The 21,680-nt window shown below is 54.2% G+C and overlaps 3 protein-coding genes across 8 annotated transcripts in view; 1 reads left to right on the top strand and 2 right to left on the bottom strand.

Moving 5' to 3' along the window:
* Positions 1–9,891, bottom strand: part of VAV2 (vav guanine nucleotide exchange factor 2) — a 122,374-nt gene extending 112,483 nt beyond the window's left edge. The window contains exon 1 of the mRNA XM_058853623.1: positions 9,229–9,891. Coding sequence (XP_058709606.1) covers positions 9,229–9,432 — 204 coding nt within the window. The 5' untranslated portion in view covers positions 9,433–9,891. The remainder of the gene's footprint in view (positions 1–9,228) is intronic.
* A 585-nt stretch (positions 9,892–10,476) lies between these two features.
* On the bottom strand, positions 10,477–12,866 carry LOC131586634 (uncharacterized). 6 transcript variants are annotated; one of them, XR_009279192.1, is made up of 4 exons: positions 12,501–12,861; positions 11,505–12,021; positions 11,076–11,247; positions 10,477–10,839 (listed from the first exon to the last, which is right to left on the bottom strand). XR_009279192.1 is itself a non-coding variant. In XM_058853683.1 (2 exons), the coding sequence occupies exons 1-2, from the start codon at positions 12,702–12,704 to the stop codon at positions 11,320–11,322; spliced, it is 906 nt and encodes a 301-aa protein (XP_058709666.1). In that variant the 5' UTR covers positions 12,705–12,863; the 3' UTR covers positions 10,477–11,319. The 6 variants fall into 6 exon arrangements, 1 of the variants encoding a protein (XP_058709666.1); XR_009279188.1 differs by having other exon boundaries at positions 11,076–12,021; positions 12,501–12,863; XR_009279191.1 differs by having other exon boundaries at positions 11,076–11,926; positions 12,501–12,860.
* Positions 12,867–16,363: 3,497 nt separating this feature from the next.
* On the top strand, positions 16,364–19,981 carry BRD3OS (BRD3 opposite strand). The gene is made up of 2 exons (XM_058853458.1): positions 16,364–16,431; positions 16,859–19,981. The coding sequence occupies exon 2, from the start codon at positions 17,240–17,242 to the stop codon at positions 17,507–17,509; it is 270 nt and encodes an 89-aa protein (XP_058709441.1). The 5' UTR covers positions 16,364–16,431; positions 16,859–17,239; the 3' UTR covers positions 17,510–19,981.
* The last annotated feature ends 1,699 nt before the right edge of the window (positions 19,982–21,680 follow it).

Genomic DNA, 21,680 nt, shown 5'->3' with positions numbered 1-21,680 from the left:
AGCCCCACACCCTGCAGCAGCAGCAGGAAAATAAAGATATAGAAGTTGATCTATAAAAGGGGAAAAAAAAAATAAAAATCGTAAACTCTTCTGCTGGGTTTATTAGGAAATTTTCTGGTTTATTTTCTGTTTAAAGCCACAATTCTCCCACAGCTATGGGAGGAAATGTCTCCTTTTTTTTCTTTTTTTTTTTTTTCTTATTGTGTCTCCTCCCCTCTCCAAGGCTCACCAGTGATTTTCTTGGAAGATCACTCACATGAGAAAGTGCTTCCCATAAACACAAAGGGTCTCGATGTGCACACAAGCCTGTTCCAACGCTGTGCACATTTCCTGTCCGGGGGCCATGCCACTCAGCCTGGGATTTCCAGGCTTTAACACACTCCAGCTCTTAAAGAAATACAATTTTATTTACATTTTATACTTCTATATTTTACACATCTATCTCTACCCTGTATTTTATATATAAAACATATATATTTGTATTTGTATTTATATTTACATTTATACTTACATTTATATGTATATTTACATTTATATGCATATGTATATTTATATTTACATTTATACTTACATTTACATTTATATTTATAATATTTATAATATTTATAATATTTATAATATATATTTATATTTATATTTGTATTTGTATTTATATTTATAATTGTATTTATATTTATATTTATATTTATATTTATATTTATTTTATATTTATATTTATATTTATTTTATATTTATATTTATATTTATATTTACATTTACATTTATATTATCACAGACATCTCTCACATTCTCATTGCTTCTGCCACAAAGCCCAACCTCTCAGGGGCAAGGCTCTTCTTTAGGAAAAACCTGATTCCTGCACGAACCTGAGTGCTCCGTGAGCATTCCAAGTTCTGAGAAACCCAAAGGAGCCAAACAGCTCATCCTGGGAAGCAAAAGCAGGGAAAACATCTCCCTGTGGTGCCAGGTCCTGCCGTGGGGTTTTGCTGCAGGGATGCAGGAGCTGCCACAGCTTTTCCATGGGGCACAGGGAGTGCCCTGCTCCCAGCCTCGCTGGACATTTGTTTTCCAGGCGCTGAGTGCCCCCGGGTTCCGTGGATTTCACAGATAATTCAGTGTTTGTGGTGCTGAACACAAATCACTCCTCCCACTCCTCCCCTTCCCCACCACAAACCTCCTCTGTTCCCTCCTCTGTTCCCTCCTCGGCCCCCTTCAAATACCAGATGTTCCATTTAGCTGTAAACCACTATAAAACACAACAAAAGATATGAATGCTACAAAAGAGCCAATTTACTCCCCCCTCCATCAGCGTTAAGGCAAATGCTGGAAGAGAAAGAGCAAATTTCCTCTGTGGGAACCTTTTAACCTCCCCCCTCTCCTCATTTACCAAATCCAGGTGGTTTTGGGGGCAAAGCAAGGCCCAGTGGGGCAGGCACAGGCTCGTGGTCCCTGGTGGAGCACCAAGGACAGCCCAGAGAGGCACAAACACCTCCCAACATCCCCACTCATCCCAGCACACCCAAAGGCAGCTGGCAGCATCTCCCTGTGCCAAAGCAGCTCCAGCACCCGGAGCACGGGCTGGGAGAGGACACTGTGGGACATGGGGGATGCTTCCAACACCCAGCAAACCTGGAAAATCCAATCCTGAGAAGCCCAGAGGCAGCACAGTGAATAAAATCTGATTTATTGGTGGCTCTGTACCACGGGCAATGCCACCGAGGCCGCTGAGTGCGGAGTTGACGGGATCCAGGAGGAACTAGTCAGGATGTGAGTCAGGCTGGTGGCTTTCCAAGGAGGCAGAGGAGGATCCTCCAGCTGAATCCCGGCTGTCCAGACAGGGATTACAAAACAGGAACAGATTCCACATTCCCTGCTCAGAGCAGGGACAAGGGGCAGGCACATCCTTTGTCCTGGGCCAGGAAGGGCTGGCAGCTCTGCCAGCCTGGGGACTCCACAAAAGGGATCCAAAAAGATCCAAACAGGTGCCCAGAAATTTGCTGTGCAGGACTTGTGAGCCAAGGCTGGGAGAGCTGATGGCCAAACTCCTGCTCTGCAGCAACCTTCCTGAGGAAAAGTGATCTTGTTTCAGAGCAGCAAACTGATTCATCTGCACCTGTTGTTTTTACAGTCACTTCTACAGTGGAGCCCTTGTGGCTTTGGGTAGAGCACAAACACCCTCTGAGACAGGAGGAGGGCACTCAGTCCAAACACCCATCACAGACAGAAACCCTAAAAAAGCCTTTCAGGTTAGGGCATCTTAAGCTAAACCTTAACACAGATTAGAGTCCAGGGCTGGGCTAGTCCAGGATCCCAGACAAACACTCCCAGAAGCACTAAATGTGCAGGGAAAAATCACTTCATAGGGCTCAGCAGCTGCAAAGTCACAAACCCCAGGTCTGAGACACCTGGAGAGCAGCACAGGTTGGTTATAAACAAAATTCTGTGCTCTGCTCACAACCTGCAGCAAGCAGGAAGGAGAACCCAGCCCTCCTGTCCATCCCTGGACATCTGCGAGGCTCCAGGGGCTGGAGGGCAGAGAATGGATGCACCAGAGTTGCAGCCCTGAGCTACAACCAAAGAAAACACAAAGCAGGGAGGAAAAGTCACTTTTATTAGAAACAGACTTTTCTCCAGGTGCTTTTTTTGACAGGGAGATACAAAAGTAATTTCATCAATGCTGAGCTTGAAGTTGTCAAAGGCAGCCTGTGGTGGAATTACCCTGAGAAGGAAGGTCCTTCCCCTCCTGTGAAAGGGGCATTGAGATTTACAATCAGCAGGACACTTTTAGAACCAGCAGGTGAACCTGGGGGACACAGGGGTGACCTGAGCCCAAATTCCATCCCTGGAGCTCATCCTGACCCGAGAGAGCTGGGGGTGACACTGCAGGGCCAGGAGTCCCAGGGGTGTGAGGATGCTGCAGGGCCAGCTGGGCAGACAGATGGACATTGACAGGACAGGGTGACCCTGCTGGGCACAGAGCACACCCTGGGGAGGGAGCAGAGCTCTGAGAAGCTGCTCTGGAGGAGCAGCCACAAGATTGTTTTAAGATCACCAGGAGTCCAAAGGAGCAAACTGATGCTGAGAGTGGCGAGAGGAAGTAAAAATTTATTTTAAAAGTGCTGCACAGCTCAAAGAAGGTGGATCCATGCTTTAAAAATCAAAGCAGAGAGAGTCTTCAGTTCCCAGAGGTGTGGCCAAGCTCACTGCATTTCCCAGCTTTGCTGCATTTCCCAGCCTCCACCACCCCCAAATCAATCCTCTCCAACCCAAAACGGGCACCCCAGAGCCCTGCACCCACCCATTCACACTGCACCCTAAATCAATGGGACCCTGATCCTCCCAGCACAGCTCTGGCCCAAAAAGCCCCAGCTTGGGATTTTTGTGATGAGCACATCTGATCCATTTCTCATCACAGCTTGAGGGAGTCAAGTGGAGAAGGGAAACAGCTCCAGTGCTGGGAAAAGGTTTTGTCTCTTTAAGAAACAACAAAGAAACTGATCAAAAATTTGCCCTCAGGTCAGTCTGAAGCAACACTTCTGTCCCTGCCAAAAATCAGGTCCCTTCTGGCTCCAGATGAGCTGAAGGAAAAGGATCTGGGGCTCCCACAGGTTGGGGTGGTGGGTCCCATCCCACCAGGCTGAGCTGGGGATGCTCAGCCCTCCCACACAATCCACCCCAAATTCCCTAATTTCCCTAATTCCTCACCCAAGAGCCCTGCTCAGACCCAGACACAGCAGCTGAGCAGTGCCACTGCCAAAAATCCAAAAATCCTCCTGTTCCTGTCTGGAGGGACTCAGCCCCGAGGCACCCCCTGCTCCTGGCACAGCACCCCGATCACCACCGGGCAGGATGGACCAGCCAGGCATTTCTTCCAGCTCATCAACAGGCTGCTGGGAGAGCAGGCAGCTTCCAAGCCCAGTCCCAGCTTGAAAAATGACCAAATTTCTTTTTATTTATTTCTTTATATATTTTTTTTTTGGCTTTGTGTTTTTAAAGGCATCTATTCATTCATGTTGCTGGTAGGTGTTTAATGCAGGTATTTAGCTCTCATCAGTCATTCCACAGCATGGGGAAGAATGAAAAAAAGTTTTCACTGCTTTTCAGGCTGCTTGGCACAGCCCACAGCATCCATCCAACACTCTTCAGCTTCTCCTGGCCCAGCAGAATATTTATGAGCCTTCAGCTGCAGGTTCAGTTGGATCCTTCAAGCTCAGGCAGCCACAGAGAGGGTCCCACCTCTGCTGACACGAGTTTTTAGGGCTCTGCTTGGCGAGCAGAGCGGGGCTGGGCAGGAAGAGTGGGAGCAGCTCCTGTTTTGCAGGGAGCTCATGAGCCTGGCAGGACACACAGAGCACCTTTCTTCCCTTTGAGAGGCTCAGCACATCCAAACGGGAAGTCAGTGAGACACAGTAAACAGGGATATGTAACAAGGCCATTTTTTACAGCCTTTTTGGAACAGAACTCAGTTTCAAAAAGCACAGAGTAAATAAAAAGCCAGAGGACCTGAGCAGGGCAAATCAGAGTGGCTACACAGACCTTGTTCAAAAAACCCACCCAGCTAGGCAGCTCTGATAATACTGAATTATTTCTAACATATATCATGACATATGGAAGTAATTACAAGCACTGCAGCTATAAAGCCTTCAAGTGGCATGTTAAAAACCCCAAAGCCTTGTGAATAATTACCTGCACCAAATTGTCTAGGCCTGCCTCCATCTCCCCTGTACCTGGGGAAGGCTCCAAGCCAGCTGCTCCCAGTTGTCACAGCAAAGCAGCACCTACATCATCAATAAACAGGATTTGGATGGCAAATGAAGAAAAAACAACAGGATGGAGCCATGTGACAGCTCAGTCAGGTGTGGGGCATCGCAGCCATCAATCCTGGCAGTCAGGTTCACTTGTCTGCCTGGCTCCTTAATAAGAGCAGAGCAGAGCAGTGGGCAGCCCAGCCATCACTCCAATTCCATTTGCTGCCTCTCATCAGCCTCCAGGGCCCAAATCAAACCTCCAGGCGCTGCAGGGCGGGGTGGATTCCCTCTGGAGAGATGTCAATATGCTTCAAAATAAGAATCCTTAATGAGCTGGCCATTACTGCTAACTGCAAGTCTGTGCATGCAGCAACACGTTCACTCTGTGGCTGCTCCATCTCCAGAGTCCAGGAGGTTCTGGAGCAGGGAAAATGAAGATTTTTGGCAGTGTCCAGACTAGCCTTTGAGGAGGGGTGAGAGGCACCAATTTCCACCTCTCTTAATCCACAGAGATTGCAGCAGGTGCTCAGACAGCCAGGACAGAGCAGTGGGGCAGGATTTGGATGGTTATTGCTTCTTTCTCAGTTGTTCTCCCTTGAATTAACCCATTTTCCTTCAGCTGCAGAGACTGGGAGCAGAAATACCCTTCAGAGCATCACCACAAAGCTGAGCTCAGCCAGCAGAGGAGGGACAGTGCAAGGAACTCCCAGATCCCCCCCATTTTCCTGGATAATCCCTGATCAATCCCACACTTACAAAGGTGCCTGGTACAGCTGATGCAGCCCCCACGAGGTCTCTGCTCCTGAGAGGGAGCAGCCTGCAGCAGCCTTCCCCAGAAACCTCCAAACACATCCAAGGCCCTGTCAGGAAGGATTAATTTTATCTAAGACAAATGCAAAAAAAAAAGAAAAAAAAAAAAAACTCACAAAACTCACAGCACCAAATATCAACTTCACCCAAACAGGCAGGTGTTTTATTGCACTTATGTTTTTTATGCTGAAACATGAGTGAAGAGTAATTTAATTTGTATTTGACCAGAGAGTTAACAAAATTACAATTCAAACCTGATTATTGATGAAAATGCAAAGTTTAAAGATCTCAATCTCACTCACAAGAGCAGCTGTAGCACACAGTGACAGAGGACTGGAGGTAGGAAGGGGAATGGGGAGAATAGTGGGGTTCTGGGGATGGCTCAGGGAATGCAAACCAGAGGGCTCCTCCTCTGCTCCCATTTGCAAATTCAAATGTCCTTTGCACCCCACTCTCCCAGCTGGCTGGAAAATCCCCCTGAATGACACCCCCAGAAATCCAGTCACAGAAACAGACATCATGATCAACAAACACCGAGGGCAATCACCCTCATGCCACTTCTCAGCCCTCCAGAAAAAGCCTCAGCAGCAAAAGCAATGAGCAGAAATGAAGTTTTACTCCAGGCTCATCAAGCAGCTGGAGAACTCACATCCAGCAGCTCTCAGAAGAGAGCTGGGATTCAAGATTGTTTTTCCTGTTTATTTTGTTGGCCACTCTGGAAGTTCTTTGGGTCATCCCATCCTCCCAGGCACCACCAAACACCAGATTTGGGTCTCTGGAACTGAACATGAAAATAAAGCAAAATTCAGACCCCAACCTAATGGGGTGATTTGCCTCATTTATTTAATTAAGCATCATGTATTAAACTACTGTTGCAAGGCCAGTCTGGTGTCTCTGCTGAACAAACACAGGGAGGTTTTCTGAGGTTGGGGGAGCTTTTAGGAGGACAGGGACGCCAGTCCATCTCTGCACAGCAGGAGCATCAATCCCTGCAACCTCCCTGGGCTGCCAACACTCCAACCTTGCAGCACACCTCCAACAGCTGCAAGGAAAAACAAATCAGCATGGAAAGGGATTAAAAAAATAACACATGAGTGCCTGGATCTTAAAGTGTTTCTCTGCAGAGATGTGATTTCACCTCTGGCCTTTGAAATGCTGCTCACCTTGGGCAAAAATCTGTTCCTTATTACACACCTGCACAGCCCCACTTAATTCAGCAGGAAAGGTGGATGGCAGAGCGTTACTGGGTGTTTCAAGTCTAGCACAAGTGTCTTGTCCCCTGGCATTTCACCTGATTAATAACAACATGAGCTCTCCAGTGAGGCAGACAGCTGGTTAGCCAGTCCAGCCAGCCAGGCAAAATGTGAATTTATCATCAAAAACAACCTCTGAAGTTCCTCGTGCATCCCTGCCCCATGTCTGAGCACATCACAGCTGGCTGGAGGGATTCCTACATTATTCCTCTGAAGTTTGGCCTAGAGACACTGAACTGCTCCCCCAGAGCCACAGCAGGGCTGGGGCATCCCAGGGGTGTTTGTCCCTTCTGGGGTTGGGCTCAGCCCCTTCCTCCCCATCACCTCCCCAGGCTGCCAGCACAGCAGAATTTGGGAAGAAGCCAAATTCCCAAACCCAGGAATGACCAAAAGAGCACATCAAATATGAAGGCTGGCTCCAGAGTGGTTTGGGTCCCATCCTGGCTGAGGCAGCAGCTGAGCCTCACCAGAGCATCCACTCCCATACCAGGTGATGCTCTGCAGCTCCTGTGGGCTCAGCTCCCTGCTGGTCCCCCCTCTCCCCAGAGCTGATTTTCAGAGAGTGCCACCAAACCCATGGCAATCAGTCCCCTCACACATCCCCTAAAGCCTGTGAAAGCAGCCAGGTGGGATAAGCAGAAAGCAATTTTATTAAAGACAGCAGGGCTGTAAACTCTCCTCTCTGACCAGCAAACACCAGCAAGCACAGCAAGAGCCTCCTCTCTAAACCACCCTGGCATCCTCCCTGGATCACAGCTCCCACAGAACCAGAGTTTAGGTTGGAAAAGCCCTCTAAGATCAAGTCCAACCAATAACCCAGTACTGCTAAATCTGCCACTAAACCACATCCCCAAGTGCCACATCTTTAATCCCATTCTGAGCTGCCCACAGGACAACTACAGCACCAAAATTAGCTCTGTAGGATTACAGAATTTACTTAAAAAAAAAACAAAACCCAAATCCCAGTGTGCCATCCTCAGCACATTCTAGGAAAGCTCCAGCCCTCCTCATCCACAGCTCCTGCAAGGCAGTTTGTATTTGGAAACACCAACCTGAGCAGAAAACAGTTTGATCAGTTCACAGCTGGAAAGCCAAGAGGAAATCTCACAGCATTATTCCAGCCTGGAAAGGGGCATCAGGACGTGTTTTTATTTACTCTGGGCTGGTTTCACCACGGGAATTCCCATCCCGGTGCTTTGCCAGGATCAAGGACATCCTCACAGCAAAGCTCCCTTTGCTCCCCAAAGAGGGGCTCCAAATTTGGGAGCTCCTGGCTGTCCTCAAGCACAGCAGCCACCCCAGCACACGCGGTTGTGTCCTGCTGGGTGAAGGGGACAAACAGCCGGGGAAAAAAACTGCCTTGGAAGGAAACTCCAGCGGAAAAAGGGAGAGGGATTTGCTCTCTCAGCACAGAAACAGAGCTCGTGTGGGCAGTGGGGGTTATTTATCCTTGAAGGCTTCAGCGGAGTTAAACGCAGAAAGTTTCCTTTTGATTCCACCACTAGAACCTGTTGTTCTAAAATAAAAACCGACGCTCTGAAATGAACTTGTCGACACAGGGGCTGCCGGCGGGCAGGACACAAACCCCCATTTCGTTTGATTCTAATCGATTTCACTTCCCGATTCCCATGCAAATACCTACAGCTCAGCTTGCAAAAACACCAGCGGAGCTCTTAGACCCAAAACAACCTGAGCTGATTTTACTTCTTTTTTTTTTGTTGTTCTTTTCCGTTTGTTTAAGCGTCCTTCCACCAAACCAACCAGGAACTGGAAGCACTTCCAGGGATGGAGGCCTTTTAGAGTAGCCAAGTAGCAGAGCCACGATGTCCCAGAGGACAAGGCAAGGGGAGCCGGCTGCAATTGGAGTCCCCAACCTGCGGCTCCATCACCTCCCGGCCCGCAGATGCTGCACCGGGGCTCGGACACTGCCCTGGCCTCGCTCCCTGCCCGGCCGCTTTTGGGGCAGGCTGGCAGAGCGCCGGAGGTTCGTGTGTTTTCATAAATTTATTCATTTATTTTGCTTTGAGTCTTCCCAGCCAAAGTTTCGTCCCGGCGCCCGCTCCTCCCGCACATCTCAGACGAAGCAGCGCCTCCATGAAAACCCCCAATAATCCCATCTCCTCCTCTTAGCCCTGTTATTTGCTTTTGTTTCGCCATGACTGTAAACACGAGGGGGATGTTCCCCTCCTTCCCGGGGTGTTCTCTCCCCGCCCCGGAGCCTTTCCCGAGCGGCTCCCCCGGCGCTGGAGCGGCGAGAACCGGGGGGATAAAGGCAGGGAGGGGCTGAGGGTGGGAGACAGGCGGTGTCCATCTCACCCCATCCCATTCTCCCATCCCACCAACTTGTGCCAGAGCCACGGCCGCATCCAGGCGCTCCTGGGGGTTCCCCACCCCTCCATCCATCGCTCCCGTCCTACCTGGGACATCTGCGGCCTGAAGTTGATGTCCTTGAGGTCGATGGAGCCGGGGGACAGGTTGTGGAGCAGCTGGCACAGCAGCACCCCGTCCCGCAGCGCCTGCGCCAGGTCGAAGACCACGGCCGAGGGCCAGACCACCCGGTGGTTCGGGGGCAAAACTTTGCAGTCGATCAGCCAGCGGCCGCACTGCCTCCACTCCTCCATGGCCGCGCTCTGCTCGCTGCCCCGGCCTTCCTCTTCCTCCTGCCGGCGCTCAGGGGCCGCGGGCAGCCCGAGGGGCCGCCGTGCTCTCCGCGCTGCCGCCCCGCTCCATCGCCGCCCCCGAGAGCATCGCTCCGCGCCGGGGCTGCGAGCAGGAGGAGGAGGAAGAGGAGGAGGAGGAGGAGGAGGAAGGAGGGCGGCGCGGAGTTTTCCGGCGGAGGGCTGCCCCTGCCCCCGCCGCGGCCCCACCGCCTGGGCCGGGGTTAGGCGCGCCGCATCCTCCGGGAACAAAGCGGCGGACGGACGGACGGACGGACGGCGGGGCCGCTCCCCGCGCAATTCCGCCGCGGTGCCCTGTGGAAACTTGCAGCGCTGGGAGACCCCAGCTGCGGGGCCGAGCCGGGGAGCCGCGGTGGGTGCGAGTTTTCTCCCCGCCCCGGGCAGCGGAGCAGCCCCCGGCCCGCCCCCGGCCCGCCCCGCTGCCCCTTTGTCTGCGGGAGCGGGGGCGGGGGGCGCTTCGCGGCGCTCTGCCTCGGAGCCCGCTTCTTTTTCCCCAATATTTTTTACTTTCTCCCCACCGTTTTTTTTTCCTTTTCCTCCAATATTTTTTTCCTCTTTCCGCCTCCCGTTTTTTTTTTTTTTTATTTTTCCCGGTTTTATTATTATTTTTTTCCTTCCTCCCCCCCCCGCCCCCTCCCTCCCTCCCTCCCTTGTCATATCCCTCGCTCCCTCCCTCCTCTGCCGCTCCTCTCCCTGTTCCGGGAGAGCCGCCCAGAGCCCCGCTGATGTTTCGCTGTCCCGGCTGGCAGAGCGGGTGCCCTGGGCAGGGTCCCCCCGGTGTCCCCAGCCCCGGGGACAGCGGCAGGAGCGGTGCCGGGGCTCCTCCGCCTCCCCCGGCCGCGCACACACAGACCCCGCTTTGTCTGAGCGCTCGCTCCCACTCGGCATCCCGTGTTTGGGCTGCAAATACTGCAGCCGAGATGTTTAACCCAAACAAGCGATCGTGTTCCTTGACTTTCAAACGGGAGGACAACTCCTATAATTAATTACCAGTGTATTTATTAAAAACCTCGACTCTCAGGCATTAACTCCTTGGCAGCAAACTCTTGAAAAATCTCTAATTTTCACCGGTGGCTTCCTTCCAAATCAGCGCGGCTTAGAGCAGCCTCTTTTTAAATCTGTTCCGAGTTTTCTTCCGAGATCCTCTCCCCAGAGTTTGCCCATTAATTTCCATCCCGGCTTTCCAGATAGCCAAAAGCGGAAGCCGGGACTGGGACGAAGGGAAGCTATTAACCTGGATGTCAAACAAATGCAACACTAATCTCTTCCAAATGGAGCCAAGCGGAGATAAAGGAGAAAGAGCAGCTCTACAGCCATGATCCTTCATTTTCAATCTAGCCGGGAGGATCTCTGCGAAGAAAACAATTGTTTAATATTCCAAGGATAGTTTGTGGGGGGGTTAAAAGAAGAAATGCTTTCATCCCGAGGTGCTGGGTGTCCGCAGCTCCCGGCTGTGCCCCCGGGCCAGGGCAGGGTACGAACAGTGCGATCCAAGAGGGAGCAGCATCCACACGCTCCGGTCTCACCATCAGGGCAGCTGCGCCCTGCCCTGGGAGGATTCACATCTCAGCCCACACTCCCCATACCCTGAGGAGCTGCTTTCTCAGAATGATTTTCTTGATCTTTTAGTTCTCGTCGAAGCGTTCCTGCCCTCCGACAGCACCCATGGGCAGGAATCACAAGGCTACTGAAGGCAGTGGAGTCGTGCCAGGGATAATTTTGGTTGACTCAGTACCGGCCTGCCCTGTGAGGTCAGGTCTGTAGGTAGATGACAACAGAGGAGTTTATTATATGTGCATAATTAAACCTGCGAGCCACAGCCGAGCTTTTTTACTGAGTAATAAAAAGCGTTCTTGGCCCCTGGACACTTGGGAACAATCCCTGCAGCTGCAGAGCCCGGCTCTGCGTGGGAGGTGTTGGAGCGGGTGCGCTCCTCGCCTCCCTCTGCAGCGAGCCGAAGGGATGATGATGGCAGAGCTGTTCCTGAGAGCAGGGGAAATAAAAACAACCAAAACCTGTGCAGCCAGCCTCGGGAGGAGCTTCAATCCAGCACACGCTGGCGAGCTGTGAGTTCCAGGTTGTACAAACTGTCCTGCAAGAGGATGGGGAGTGTGGAGAGGACCCAGATGCTGTTTTCAAGGTGGACCTAAAGCTAAAAGGGAGCTTGAATAAATGAAAGAGGTTGGATTTTGTGCTGGAGCTGGTGCTCCCCTCTCCTGCCTCTTGGCACTGATGGGAATGCCAGCCAGGGAATGCCAGGCACCCAGGGAATGCCAGGGAATGCCAGGGAATGCCAGGCAGGACACAGGCTGACACCACCCTCTGCTGGGGACCCGGCGTGGAGCTTCTCTCGGCTCGCAGACTCCGCTCCGTGTGCTTTTGTTTCATTTCCCCGCCGGGATGAGCCCGAGAGGGGGCTGGATGCACTGGGAAGATGCTGCCAGAGGGAACACGGAGCTTTCTCACCCCCAGATGTGTCAGCGTGTGCAGACAGGGAGCCCCGCAGGCAGCACCCAGAGCTGGGGTCCCAGCCTGGAGGGAATGAGGGGGACCTGGGTGGTGAAGGGGTGACAGGTCTGGAACGTCCCAAAGCTGGCTGGGGACATCCTGGAGGGAGGGAGGGAGGGAGGGAGGGAGGGAGGGAGGGAGGGAGGGAGGGAGGGAGGGAGGGAGGGAGGGAGGGAGGGAGGGAGGGAGGGAGGGAGGGAGGAGAAGGAAGGAAGGAAGGAAGGAAGGAAGGAAGGAAGGAAGGAAGGAAGGAAGGAAGGAAGGAAGGAAGGAAGGAAGGAAGGAAGGAAGGAAGGAAGGAAGGAAGGAAGGAAGGAAGGAAGGAAGGAAGGAAGGAAGGAAGGAAGGAAGGAAGGAAGGAAGGAAGGAAGGAAGGAAGGAAGGAAGGAAGGAAGGAAGGAAGGAAGGAAGGAAGGAAGGAAGGAAGGAAGGAAGGAAGGAAGGAAGGAAGGAAGGAAGGAAGGAAGGAAGGAAATACACTAACATGTATGAAGACACCATACCTTACAATCAGCCCCAAAATACCTGGGACATGGCTGCATTTCCAATAAAGGTGCATTTTCTGCAATGTTTGGTGTCACTCCAGGGTTCTCTACATGCAGAGAAGCAGCCACAGTGCAGTCCCCCTGAAAATATCCCTTAAACACCAGAAGCACACCGCCAGAAAATCCTCTTTTCCCAGCCAGGCAGTGTCTGTGGATTGCCATTGCCACCTTCTGGATTATTCCAAGCGTGCAGCAGCGGGTCCGGAGCCGTGCTGCCTGCCAGGGGACGTGTCTCCAGCTGGAGCCAGGGTCCCCAGAGCAGGAGCCGGGCTGGCTGCTGGCATGGCAGCTGTCACAGCCTACGTGCCGTTTGCAACACGCCCTGAGATTTTGTGATCTCCTTTCACCGACTATTTTAGGAAAGCCGTGCAAGCCCCAGCTTGGCAAACCCACTGCTCGATTATCAGCCAGGGGGAAATCACAGGGCCACCAAAGTGTTCAGCTGCTGGGTACAGACAATAATCTCTGTCTGGCTCATCACACACCTGATCTACCTGCCCAGACAAGGTGCACCCTGCCACAGTCTCTGCAATTATCTTCTGCTAACGGGCCTGCAGTGCTGCCAGCACAGCTCCATGTCCCAGCCCTTCCCTCAGGAGACACCTCCTGGAGCCTGTCACCGTGGAAAGGAGCAGGAAAATTAACCTGGCACAGCTCCATGCAAGGCAGAAGGGATGAACTGGATTCACCTCTGGCACTGGAGCAACGGGAGCACTCAGCCACGGGTGCTCTTTGTGCTCTGGTAAAGGATTCTGAGCCCAGGCAGCAAACAGGTGGAGCTGGCACTTCCCCGGGCATTTCCCTGGGGAAGAGTCTCATTTTGGGATGCCCTAGCTGTACTGAATGCCAGCAAACACCTATTAACAGCTCCCAGTGCCACCACTGCGCTGCTGGGACACCCTCACTAATTAATCATCCTCCACCGGGCTCCACCCCAACAGGTTTCCCATAAAAATCAGAGAGATCCGGAGTGTTCACAGCCCCAGGAGCTCGGCAAGGGGGAAAGCACCCAGGCCAGCCCCTCACTGTGGCCATGGCACAGCAGAGGAATGGCCTGAGGCAGCTCGGGGACAGCAAAGCAGAGATTGATTTCCTCGGAGGAAGGTGGGGAGGAACAAACCATTGACTGAGAAGCAGCTGGATTTCACCTCATCCCTTCCACTGCTGCTGCCTCCATGGTTTATTTGGGAAGGGTCCTGGCTCAAGGGACTCACAGGAATGGGTGGAGTGGAGGGGTCAGAGCAGTTGGAGCTTGGCAGGTTCCAATCCTTCTCCTGCCCCTCTCAGCAGGGCACCCACCCCCCTTACCTGCTTCTGTTGGGTGATAACAGAGCCAGGAATTTTACAGACAAGGCCAAGAGAGCCTTGAAAAACTTAAATCTTGTCCACTAAAGGATTTTGCACTTTGTTCTGCAGCTTCCACGAGTGGATCAGGGCTAACAGGAATAGCAGGAAGCAGATTAAGCAGCAGAGTCAGGATATTTCTGATAATAAACATTTTAATAGTGTAGTAGTGTGGTCTTTTTTTTTTTTTTCTTTTCTTCTTCCAGCTTCTTTGTGTTTGGCCTAAATCTCCTGGGAACCGGGAATTGCAGCATGCCTTCCCTGTGACGGAAGCAAACCACAGCCTCTTGTTTGTGTCCGTGAAGAAGGGGAGCAGCGCCTGGAGTAGCTCTGCTCGGATAAATGCATCGGGTCCTTCGCAGGAGATTAGATGGCGCTGCCTTCACAGGAGATAAGAAGATTGAGAGCTTAAATTTAGCATCATCAGGAAAAGAATAAACCCTGCAGCTCTCTTCAAAACATATTTCATTCTGTGCTGGCCAGGGGACAGGCGGGATAAGGAGCGGCGCCGGGGCAGACAGCGGTGATGGGCAGAGGTCACGGAGGGGCTGCTCAGACCCCCCCGCTGATGGTGGCATGAGGCTGGCAGCACACAGGGGTGTCCCCTGCCTGTCCTGACCCTACGGGTGCGCGGTCATGGGAGCACAAAGGGGTACAAAGGGTGCCCGGCCCATCCCAGCACACGCGGCTGCCCCGGTGTCACCCAGCAGAAAGGAGAGTGGGCTGGAAATGCCAGCCTGCGGCAGCCGGGAGAGCCCCTCTCCCAAAGGACAGACCTGGGAGGACCCCCCAGTCCAGCCCCAGTGCTCCCAGTGCTCCCAGTATGGGCTCAGCACACGCTGGACTGGGCGTCCCTTTAAAACACCGCGCATCCAGTGCTGGGTGACAGCACCCTCGCACCCACTGGGCTTCACTGCCACCCCTGGACCCACACATCCACCTCGGGGAGCCCCCCTGCCATCCCCGGACCCACACATCCACCCCGGGGTATCCCCTGCCATCCCCGGACCCACACATCCACCTCGGGACACCCCACTGCCACCCCCGGACCCACACATCCACCCCGGGGTGTCCCCTGCCATCCCCGGACCCACACATCCACTCCGGGACACCCCCCTGCCATCCCCGGACCCACACACCCACCTCGGGGTGTCCCCCTGCCATCCCCTGACCCACACATCCACCCCGGGGTACCCCCTGCCATCCCCTGACCCACACATCCACCCCGGGACACCCCCCTGCCATCCCCGGACCCACACATCCACCTCGGGACACCCCACTGCCACCCCCGGACCCACACATCCACCCCGGGGTACCCCCCTACCATCCCCTGACCCACACATCCACCTCGGGGAGCCCCCCTGCCATCCCCGGACCCACACATCCACCTTGGGGACACCCCCCTGCCACCCCTGGACCCACACATCCACCCCGGGGTATCCCCTGCCATCCCCGGACCCACACATCCACCTCGGGGAGCCCCCCTGCCATCCCCGGACCCACACATCCACCTCGGAGTGTCCCCCTGCCATCCCCGGACCCACACATCCACCTCGGAGTGTCCCCCTGCCATCCCCGGACCCACACATCCACCTCGGGGAGCCCCCCAGCCATCCCCTGACCCACACATCCACCCCGGGACACCCCCCTGCCATCCCCGGACCCACACATCCACCTCGGGGAGCCCCCCAGCCATCCCCGGACCCACACATCCACCCCGGGGTACCCCCTGCCATCCCCGGACCCACACATCCACCTCGGGGTGTCCCCCAGCCATCCCCGGACCCACACATCCACCCCGGGGTGTCCCCCTGCCATCCCCGGACCCACACATCCACCTCGGGGAGCCCCCCTGCCATCCCCGGACCCACACATCCACCTCGGGACACCCCCCTGCCATCCCCGGACCCACACATCCACCCCGGGGAGCCCCCCTGCCATCCCCGGACCCACACATCCACCCCGGGACACCCACCTGCCATCCCCGGACCCACACATCCACCTCGGGGTGTCCCACTGCCATCCCCGGACCCACACATCCACCCCGGGGAGCCCCCTGCCATCCCCGGACCCACACATCCACCTCGGGGTGTCCCACTGCCATCCCCGGACCCACACATCCACCTCGGGGTGTCCCCCTGCCATCCCCGGACCCACACATCCACCTTGGGGAGCCCCCAGCCATCCCCGGACCCACACATCCACCCCGGGGTGTCCCCCCGCCATCCCCGGACCCACACATCCACCCCGGGGAGCCCCCCAGCCATCCCCGGACCCACACACCCCGCTGGGGGTGTCTCCCCCGGACCCACACACCCCACTGGAGGTGCCCTCCCGGACCCCCACACCCCACTGGGGGTGTCCCCCTGCCATCCCCACGCACCCACCCGATCTCTCCCATGCCCTGGGCCCGTCGTTGCCGCCCTCCCCGGTGCCCCCGCCCCGGCCGTGGCTCCTCCCGGGCGCATCACGGCGGGCGGAGCCTCCGCGGCCGCTCCGCCGAGCCCAGCGGAGCCGGGCCGGGCCGGGCCGGGCTCGCAGCACGGTGGGGCTGGGGCAGCGAGCGGGGGGTCAGGGGAACCTCGGGGGGAGGCGTGGGAAGGGCGGTGCGGGATCCCCGCTCGGGGAGGACGGGCCCGGGGGTCGCGGGACAGGCGCGGGGGCCGCGGAGGGTGCGCGGTGCCGCTGGAAGGGTCGGGGGGCGGGCGGGATGGGGGGACACGGAAAGGGGGACGGGCAGGGCGGGGATCCCCGCTGCCAGCCCCTGGGGTGACCCTGCCGTGCCCCGCGGGTGCCGCCGGGAGGTGCCGGGCCCCCCGCCCCCCTCGGGTACCACCAGCAGGGCCGAGCAGCATCTTCTCCTGCATCCCTGGATGTGACGTGCCGGGCTCCCGGCCGAGGCCATGCACGGGCCTGGGCACCGCTGAACTCCGGCCTCTGACCTCCCCACGCCTTCTGGCTCCCTTCTCCAGGGAATTGGGCTTCTCCAGACCCGCTCAGCCTGTCCTGCCTGGCCGCAGATCCGCCGCTCGCAGCCGTGGAGATGCTTCATGCGCTGTCAACAAACGGCACGTGTGGGCCCTTGCCAGCCTGGAACACGCAGCAGTAGCACCGCTGGATAAGCTCTCAGAAGTCCTGCCGTGGTTTTTAAGCAAGGCCAAGCTGCCTGCTGTGATTTTAGGGCCCTGCTCCCTGTCCTGAGTGGTGCCAGCAGCTCGTGGATCCCCAGAGCTGTCCCCTGGGATGTTCTCCCTTGAGCTCCGAGCAGCAGCCATCGACCTGGACAGACCCAGCGGGGTTTATTTCGGAATTGTTGGGAAGGGGCTCCTGTTGGTGGAGCTCTCCTCGGGCAGATGAGTGACACGGTGATGAACGGGAGGGTTCCCCTGCCCGAGAAAGCCTTGTCCGAGGGCTACGCCCGCCTGAGGTACAGGGACACCTCTCTGCTCATCTGGCAGCAGCAGCAGCAGAAACTGGAGTCAGCTCCCCCCAACACCTACCTGAGCCGCAGCAGGAGCATGTGGTACTCGCAGTACGGCAACGAAGCCATCCTGGTGCGGGACAAAAACAAGCTGGATGTCTCCAGGGACACGGGGCAGTCCAAGTTTTGTGCTATTATGTAATTCCCCACAGGAATCCACGCGTGGAGAGGAAGCAGAGCTGGGGGAGGTGGGTGTGCACCACCCTCTCACAGCCCTTCACAGGAAGCAGCGTTCCCAGGAGAGGCTGGGAAAGGCTGAAGTTTGATTGTTTCTGTTTGATTTTGCTGTTTATGGACTCCCATTCTGCATGGCACTGAGTGTGTACAACAAACCTCTTGCTGGGGAGCTCTCAAGCCTGTTGCTGCCCAGCATCCTGGCAGGGGCTGTGCTGGACCATGTGTTGCTTGTAAGTGGCTCGTGTGCCCTGAGAAACACCCACTGACACTTGGGCACTGGCCCCAGCCTCCCTTACTGGCCAGTCCTGGTGCATTTCCAGAGCTCTGGGAATGCTGGTGGGACAGAGGCGAGTACAGATCTCTTCCCATCAAGGCTGTGGTTTTAAGAAGTTTATCTCCAAAACCATCTGGCCGTTCTTGTTCTGTTTCCCCTGTCTTCCTTTAATTGCTGCTCTGACGTGGTCTCTTCCAGCTAGGGAATGGAGAGGTTTATCGTGGGAACAGGGAGAAAGTGTGTTGAGAATTTAATCTGAGCCTTCAAAACAGCTGGTAGGAAAGGTGTGCTGGAGTTTCATGTAAAGCAAAGGGCCTTCTCTGATCCCACAGGGCGGGATCATGGAAATAACGGGAGTTGTGGAGCCAGGGGAGCTGACTCCTTTCAGGCAGATCCCTGGCCCAGCTGCAGGAACAGATCCTCCAGTGAACCACCTGAAAGGGAGGGACAGGCCCAGGAAAGCAACAGCAAGAAACCCCTGTAAATACAGACATATCCTAAAGGACACAAGGAAACTCCTACACAGCACAGGCCCGCTCCTGAGACGGGGAACAGAAGGAAAGAGGCCACTGGAGTTTGCTTTGCCTTCAAGTTTTAATGCATGCAGTAGCTTGGAAGGGTTTGACTTCTAGTTCAGGTTGGATTGTAGGTTTGGTGCATGTATTTTAGAAGTTGTGTCTGGGATTGTTTTGATTAACTGGAGGATTTTAGGAGGGAAAAACATGGCCTTGCTTGGGCACAGAGGCTGCTGCTTTCAGGTTTAAGTTTCTGCTGAATCCTGACTTGCTCAAGGCAAAATCACACTGAGAAACTCAGCCCAGCAAGCACCTGAATCTTTGTTAAAAACAAAACTACCACTTCCAGGGGTGCAAATGATGTGCCCAGGGTTCAGCATCAAAGTTCTTCTTCAGGGTTCTGCCCTTTCTGTCCTGCCTAGGCCATGTGTCCAACCCAGCAGTGCCTGGGCACGGGCTTAGCTCCAGGCAAATCAGTATTTGATGTCAGCTTCAGGATGGATTATTTACCTGCCTATTATTAGGCACAGTCATTACTTCTGTTCTATTTATCTAAAACCTCCCTTGCATTTTTTTCAAGCACTTTATTTATTTAATTTTTTTTAAAAAAAATACATTGAAGAATCTCTTCCTCCTCTCCCGTGTGGGTGAAATGCTACAACAAACACACAGACACTCAACCTTGCTGAACTCGATGTAGTGAGCAGAACACACCTATTCTAGAGTGAAATCATAGAGGTTTGGTGTACTCAGCCCTGCTCCATAGCACTGCAAACAATAGGCAGCTCGTTGTTTTTTAAAAGCACTATTTCTGCATGCGTTGGTGTTTGATACCTTGTGTGTGTGCTCATAGATTTAAACCTGCTGGACCTCGCTGCTTTGCACTGCTCTGCACACAAATAACCCTCTTGGTTTTGTCAGGACTAGCTCTGGAGGAGAAACAATTCAGTGAATAAATGTTTTTCAGCCGGGTGGAAGCGTTCAATGAGATTCACAAACCCAGCGAGGCTCGGGAAGGTGGCGGGGGAGCATTGCCAGGGATGTGTGACCCACCTGGGCCTCCAGGTCTTGGCTGAGTGAACAGGAGATTATTTGTTCAAACAGGCAGGAGGCTGTGCCCAGAGCTCCCCTGGGAACTGCAGGTGGATACACCTGGAGAAGCAGGAGAGGTGGGTTCCAGGCCAGCCCTGGGGAGCACGTGAACTCTGGGAGTTTAAGGAACAGCACATCCCCAAACCAGCTGTTCATTTTCTTTTCTTATAGAAAAAAGAAATCCGACACTTATTTTCTTTTGAATTTCAGTAAGGAAGATGCTTATTTTGGGTATAATCAGTCTCTTTTTGTTAACGTGGCTGGTAAACCAAAATTCAGTTATTTTGCAGAGTGTTAATTGGACTATACGAGACTAAACCCGTAAGAATGTGCATAAATTCTTTCAGGATGGAGGCTGGATGTGACAGTGCAGGAAGAAGAGGATGAGTTGTCCTTCCATCTCTGTGAATGTGACTGTAGTTTTCCATTTCTGTGTGTCACTGGTCACAGCAGGGTTGTGGAGTGGCTGCTGTGGCTGTGAGCCAGCTGTGTGATGCACTTGTTTAAACACTGTTGTAGCCTCTTTGATAAAGTGCATTAAAATGATTTGAATGCAGCTTTGTGAGTGGCTCTTCTTCCCCTGCATGTCCTCTGGCACAGGTGACAGCTTTTGGCATTCCCCACTTGGGAGGGAGGAATTTCCTCAGTTACTGGTGGGGCTCCCAAGCCACACCTCTGCACTGGGAGCTGCAGGGGAGGCTCCTCCAGCTCCCCAAGGCCAGCAGCACTCTCAGGGTAAGGAAAGCCTCAAGATGTCACACTGAATCAGGGAATTAAACTGGAAAAGACCTCGGAGATTCTCACATCCAGCCTGTGACCAATCCCCACTTTGTCACCAGAGCACCGAGTGCCACATCCAGGCCTTCCTTGGACACCTCCAGGGAGGGGAACTCCAAACCTCCCTGGGCAGCCCCTGCCAGTGCCTGACAACCCTTTCCACAAAGGAATTGCTCCTCGTGTCCAACCTGAACCACCCCTGATGCAGCTTGAGGCTGTTCCCTCTTGTCCTGGCAGACACCAAACCCCACCTCACACCTTTGCTTTAGGCAGCTGTGGAGAGCAAGGTCATCCCTGAGCCTCCTTCATCTCTGGGCTGAGCCCCCTCAGCTGCTCAGCTCCTCACAGGACAGACTTTCCAGAGCCTTCCCCAGCTCTGCTCCCTTCTCTGGACTCATTCCAGCCCCTCTCACAGACCTGGCCCCAGGATTCAAGGCATGACCAGTGAGATTTGAACCTCAATCATGTCCTGCGTGTCCTCAACCTCCTCCCAGCCTGCAGAAAAAGCTCTGCTTGCTGCCCCTAGAAATAACTCACCTGTCAACACTAAAGAAACATCCTCACCTGCCTCACAGGAGATTGTTTAGGCTGAACAGCCCTGTGGGAGTGTCACTGGTACAAGAGCAGAGTGGAAGAGGTTTGCTGAAGCCTTGGAGATGCTGGCTTGGAAAGGCAGCGAGCAGGAACAGGGTTAGGGAAAGATTAACCCTGGCTGCAGTAACCCCACCTGACACAAACCAAACAGCAAAACCAACCCAAATCCTCCCCCACAACCAAAATAGATCCTGGCCCCCACACAGCAATGCCAGGACTCTGCTGGCACAGGGACCAGCTGCTCCAGGCCCCCCTTTCCAAGCTGGGCCCTGCAGGTCACCCTGAGCTCCCAGAGCCAGCCCTGCCTGCTGGAGCAGGTGACAAAGCTCCTCTGCTTGTCCTGGTGGCTTCAGCAGCAAACCTGGCTCAAATCTCATCTCCCTTCAGCCCAACTTACCTCAACCAGCAGCAATTCCCATTGAATTTAAGCCCCTGCAGACTGTAGGATACTGAGAAGAGTTCAAGCCCTTCCCTGGCTGCCCTGGGACATGGGAGCAGCTCAATTTCCCTCACTCAAAAAAGAGGATTTAAAGCAGTTTTATTCCAGGCCACGCCAGAGGCTGCCCCTACTCTGAAGGCAGTCGGCCCTTGGGGTGTGCTGTTCCCAAAACAACTTCCAAATTATCCCAGGACTCGTGGCACTAGGATTCAATATCCTGATGTTTGGCTCCTGGCACTGCTCAGTCCAGGTTTGAGTGTCACAGCTGGAAAAGATGAGGGGAGGGGAAAATATGGGATCAAACCGCACACACCAAACAATTTTTCTTTTTATTATGAAAACAAAATGAATGCCCCAGCACCAGGGTCTGTGATTACCAGTAACATCAAAGATTACTTTCTAACTCTTTTTTTTTTTTTTTTTTTTTTTAATTCTATTTCATTTG

The sequence above is a fragment of the Poecile atricapillus genome, chromosome 20, assembly GCF_030490865.1.
Source record: "Poecile atricapillus isolate bPoeAtr1 chromosome 20, bPoeAtr1.hap1, whole genome shotgun sequence".
Lineage (NCBI taxonomy): Eukaryota > Metazoa > Chordata > Aves > Passeriformes > Paridae > Poecile > Poecile atricapillus.
This window is presented reverse-complemented; position numbering and strand designations above follow the sequence as displayed.

Excerpts from the sequence above, each read along its gene's own strand:
- LOC131586634 (XM_058853683.1), bottom strand. The coding sequence starts at position 12,704 with ATGGCAATCCACAGACACTGCCTGGCTGGGAAAAGAGGATTTTCTGGC. Across the intron at positions 12,022-12,500 it reads ATTTTGGGGCTGATTGTAAG|GCTGGGACCCCAGCTCTGGG; the intron begins GTATGGTGTCTT and ends CATTCCCTCCAG.
- BRD3OS (XM_058853458.1), top strand. The coding sequence starts at position 17,240 with ATGAGTGACACGGTGATGAACGGGAGGGTTCCCCTGCCCGAGAAAGCC.